Below are 4956 nucleotides of genomic sequence, written 5' to 3'. Positions count from 1 at the left end.
GCGCTGTGTGCAGCTTCTGAGAATATACGCTATTAGCGTAGCAGGAGCTCTGCAAAATGCGCAACCGGCTTCTCCGCTACGCTAATAGCGTATATTCTCAGAAGCTGCACACAGCGCGTGCCGGTTTAAGTAGTAACCAGCACACGCTGTTGCAGCAATTTTTTCTATTCAGCCTGGCTTCCTGACTAATCAGGAAGTCGGGCAGTATGTCATGACTCGTGTCACGGCTTCCTGATTGGTTAGGAAGCCGGGCTGCCTACCAACAAGTGAAGCTTGCTTCCCAGCCAATCAGGAAGCCATGATGCAAGTCATGACGTACCACCTGGCTTCCTGATTGGTCAGGAAGCCAGGCTGCCTAGAAAAAAGTGAAGCCGGCTTCCTAGCCAATCAGGAAGCCAGGGGGTGGGTCAGAACGTGCCGCCCAGCTTACTGATTGGTTAGGAAGCCAGGCTGCCTACCAACTGAAGCTTGCTGCCTAGCCAATCAGGAAGCTGGGCAGCATGTCATGACCCGCCTCCTGGCTTCCTGATCCGGCCCCCAACAATGTCTGAGGGACAGTGAACTGGCCCCCCGTTTAAAAAGTTTGAGGACCCCTGTTGTAGAGCCACCTTTTGCAGCAATTACAGCTGCAAGTCTTCCATTCTTCAAGGCAGAACTGCTCCAGCTCCTTCAAGTTGGATGGGTTTCGCTGGTGTACAGCAATCTTTAAATCATGCCACAAATTGCTTTAGCTGTATGCTTAAGTTCATTGTCCTCAAGAATTTCCCTGTATTTAGCACCATTTATCTTTCCTTCAATTCTCACCATTTTGCCAGTCCCTGCCAATGAAAAACATCCCCACAGCATGATGCTGCCACCACCATGCTTCTCTGTGGTTGGATGTTGTTGTGGATGGTTTTCTGGAGGTGATGAGAGGTCTTCGGTTTGCACCAGACATGGCATTTTCCTGGAAGGCCAGAAAGCTCAATTTCAGTCGCATCTGACCAGAGTGCCTTCTTCCATATGTTTGGGGAGCCTCCTACATGCCTTTTGGTGAACAGCAAATATGTTTGCTTATTTTTTCGGTAAGCAATGGGTTTTTTCTGGCTACTCTTCTATGAAGGCCATCTCTGTGGAGTGTTCAGCTTAAAGTGGTCCTATGAACAGATACTCCAATCTCTGCTGTGGAGCTTCGCAGCTCCCTCAGGCTTATCTTTGGTCTGTTTATTAATTGATTAATGCCCTCCTTTCCTGGTCCATGAGTTTTGGTTGGCAGCCATCTCTTGCCAGGGTTGTTGTACAGCCACATTATTTCCATTTTTTAATAATGGATTTAAAAGTGCTCCGTGGGATGCTCAAAGTTTCAGATATGTTTATATAACCCAACTCTGATCTGTACTTCTCCACAACTTTGTCTCTGACAAAGTTGTTTGGAGAGCTCCTTGGTCTTCATGAAGCTGCTTCATTTTTAGCGCCCCTTGCTCAGTGGTGTTGCAGACTCTGAGGCCTTTCAGAACAGGTGTATATATACTGAGATCATGTGACACTTAGACCGCACACAGGTGGTCTTTATTTAACTAATTATGTGACTTCTGAAGCTAATTGGTTGCACCAGATCTTATGTAGGGCTTCATAGCAAAGGGGGTGAATACATATGCACATACCACTTTTCCGTTTTTTTATAAGTTTTTAAAACAAGTTAATTTTATGATTTCATTCCACCATTTTGGACTATTTTGTGAATGTGCATTACATGTAATCCAAATAAAAATCCATTTTAATTCCAGGTGGTAATGCAACAAAATAGGAAAAATGCCAAGAGGGGGTAAATACTACTGCAAGCCACTGTATATCTCAGAGTATAATATCACAATAGGCATAATACAGAATATGTTAAATGAATGCAGAATTATTCAATCTATCTCCAACATGCTACCCTTATATGTATAGGGTAAAAACACATCATTAACACGTGTGTATGTATATATGTATGTGTGTATATATATATATATATATATCTATCTATATATATTCAGTAATCAGTAGGAAGTAAGAGGCTTTGTATAGCATACATGGTATGCTTATATGTTGTCAATTTGCACACTGCTTTATTTATTTTTGTTTTTTTCTTAGTTATTTTACATTATCAATTTTTATCATGTCATCTTTTTTTCCCTGTGTTACAGCTTTCCAATAAGAAAATCATTTTGAATGATAGAAAATATAAGAATTGACTGTTTTATTGGTGACATCCATACTGATTAGTAATTAGTCACATTTAAAGAAAGTGCTTAGATGTTTTATATATTTTTTCTTTATTATTGTCAGGATTAAATAAAATATAATATAGTTTATCATATATTCTCTTTTTTGTTGTTGAGGTGAATATAAACAATTGTATTGTATTGCATTTTTGTTTTCAGAAAGACCTCTATGCTCCTTTTCATATGTTTTTCAGGATTGTATTAGCTGCTATGTTGAACAATGTCAATTGGTTACAGATATTAATAGATGAAAATGTCACTTAGCTGAAATTTGCACCCATTCAAAAAAATCAAGCTAAAGTGTTTACATACAAGTATATTGGTTAACATGGTGACTCAACCCCCTCCTTTCAGATCACTCCCTACAAAATTTAAATCAGATACATGAAAGTACAGATAAAAAGATTAGTGTAAAATTCCCTTTAAGCAAAGAGTACAGTATCTTGGTATACTTAAAAGTGTTTGTTAGCCTTAGTAATGAAATTCTATAAATGTATTCCTCTGCCCATATTAACTCTTAACTCATAGTAAATGTCTTTTTTTTTTTTTTTTTTACTACATTTGCTGATCATTAGCACATTCCTGGTTATCCGATCTGTCCCCTTGCCTTCCTTCCACATTGTGAAGCAGATTCATGCCGACTTGGTCAGTTTCTGCCTCTTAGCTCCTAATTGAAGCTTCAGGACGCTGTGCCAAAACACACGCTGATGTGTCCAGCCGCCTTGGGCAGCCCTGCTTGTTTTGATTGATATCAGCTCTTTGCAGGAGCTTCGCTCTCAGAACCTTAGCTATACATTGCTTTTGAGCAACAGAGCAATGAGACAACAAGGCAAGGATGGTAGGTACTGTGGAACACAATGTCTGCCCATCTTAAGTGAATGCTAGCTCGTCCCCCACTGCACCCCCCCCCACGTAGAAAGGTACTCTTTACTGGAAAGACTAGCATTATTTTTAGAAATGGAACTCTCTGTGACGCAATGTTTGCAAAATATCGCAGTGTGACTTTCATAAGCTTTAATATTGTGTTAATTTGATATTTATTAGTAATCTATTTATTTTTGTTTTTCCTATTGTTTTTCCTTCCCACAAACAGATATTTATTAAAAAAGCAGACTGATCTTTTATGGACCAAGCTGTCACGTGCTGCTCTGCTCTTGTTTCTCTCCCATAGTTCTGCTATCACGAGAGAACCACACAAGGTCAGTATTGAACAGAAGCATTATCCACATTATCCAAAGTGCAACGGAAGCACTTAACTGGTTTCTGTCAAGGCTCCCAGAATGCTCTGCTGCTCATGAAGGGGCAGTTGTCTTCTCCTATGCCACTTGTCACCACTTCCTCCAACAGTGAGGAGAAAAATCCCAGTGAGACCGTCTTCTCAGCGACTTCAAACCATCATTGATGGCCCGCTTTTTCCTTTGAGAGTGGATTTTATAAAGTAATCATCCTCCATGGAAAGCACAAACATAGTAAACTTTGGACACCAAAGCATTGCTTTCTGCCTTGGATATACATGTGGAAATGTTCTCATGTGCCGATGGATTGAGGGGAGTGGGGATACACTTGTTCAAAAAAAAGTTTTTCTCTGAAACACGTTTGGTGTCTGACTTTTTCTTTGGACCCTTCCAGCACTGAAGTAGTTCATGGCCTTTTGTTATTTATTTGCTGTGAGCAATTTAGACTACTTTGTTCTCTTGTTCTTCTGTTTGTTTATTTTGTTTTTTGAATGATCTATGCCATTGAGATGAGATACTCAGCAGGCCAGAAAAAAGAGTACTTTTTCTGTAGGGAAATAAGTAATCTTCTAGTTACACACTTCTTTTGTATTTGGTTTCCACAATCCCAATGGTCCTTTCATCACTTGCTCTGAATCTTGCTCCACCATTTCAATGTCACACGTCGGCTCTAACTATGAGGATGAGTGTAAATCGCTCACCTCATAGTTCTTCTTTAATTAAGCTTTTCCCTGGTAGAATGTAGTGTTGCAATATTACATTATGGCCACTAGATAAAGCTGAGAATCATGGCAAATAAATTCTGATTTCCTATGCTCCTCAGCTCTGTCCAGTGACCATAATGTAATATTTGTTTTTAGAATGTAATACATTTTTTTGGGGAATTATTTCCTCAAAATGAATGTTAACGGATATTGGCAAGGCGAAGGGTCCTGCAAATTGTTTATAAATCGACCCCATGGTGTTAGCAAAGTGAGCATCATTACCCCAGCCAAAACTCACACTAATGATGCCATGGCAATGTATACACAATAAAAAAGGCCTTTTGCCCTAGATCTCACAATATATTGTGAAATCTCACGTGATCTCATAGATTGACCACAAGAACTCACTGAAAGGCACTGGTGATGTAGCCTCCCCAGAGGGCAGATGTCCCATTCTACATTACCAATACATCAGAAAAGAAGAAAGTAGAAGGCATGTTTATTTTTAAGCAAAATAACTTTCATTAAACATATCACTGAAATGTTTCTTCAATTCAGCTTGCAGAGCTGCATTCACATGTGTTTTTGGGTTTGGGGGTAATGGCCCACTTTAAAGGAACACTAAACCTAAAATTCAAAGCTTTTTTTTTTTAATGACGTATGAAAAACATTTGCGGATACTTATATAAAATTAGTAGCCAGTAAAAAAAAATTTTTTATTATTGTAGTTCCATTTACAAACACTGACGTTCAAGTCTCTTCAGCCTGTAATAG

General features: G+C 39.3%; 1 protein-coding gene across 1 annotated transcript in view; it reads left to right on the top strand.

The window, feature by feature from the left end:
• The window catches only part of MGAT4B (mannosyl (alpha-1,3-)-glycoprotein beta-1,4-N-acetylglucosaminyltransferase, isozyme B), a 354359-nt gene extending 350337 nt beyond the window's left edge, over positions 1-4022 (top strand). The window contains exon 15 of the mRNA XM_018554441.1: positions 3337-4022. Coding sequence (XP_018409943.1) covers positions 3337-3360 — 24 coding nt within the window. The 3' untranslated portion in view covers positions 3361-4022. The remainder of the gene's footprint in view (positions 1-3336) is intronic.
• The last annotated feature ends 934 nt before the right edge of the window (positions 4023-4956 follow it).

The sequence above is a fragment of the Nanorana parkeri genome, unplaced genomic scaffold, assembly GCF_000935625.1.
Source record: "Nanorana parkeri isolate BGI_ZX_2015 unplaced genomic scaffold, ASM93562v1 scaffold158, whole genome shotgun sequence".
NCBI classification, from domain to species: Eukaryota; Metazoa; Chordata; class Amphibia; order Anura; family Dicroglossidae; genus Nanorana; species Nanorana parkeri.
This window is presented reverse-complemented; position numbering and strand designations above follow the sequence as displayed.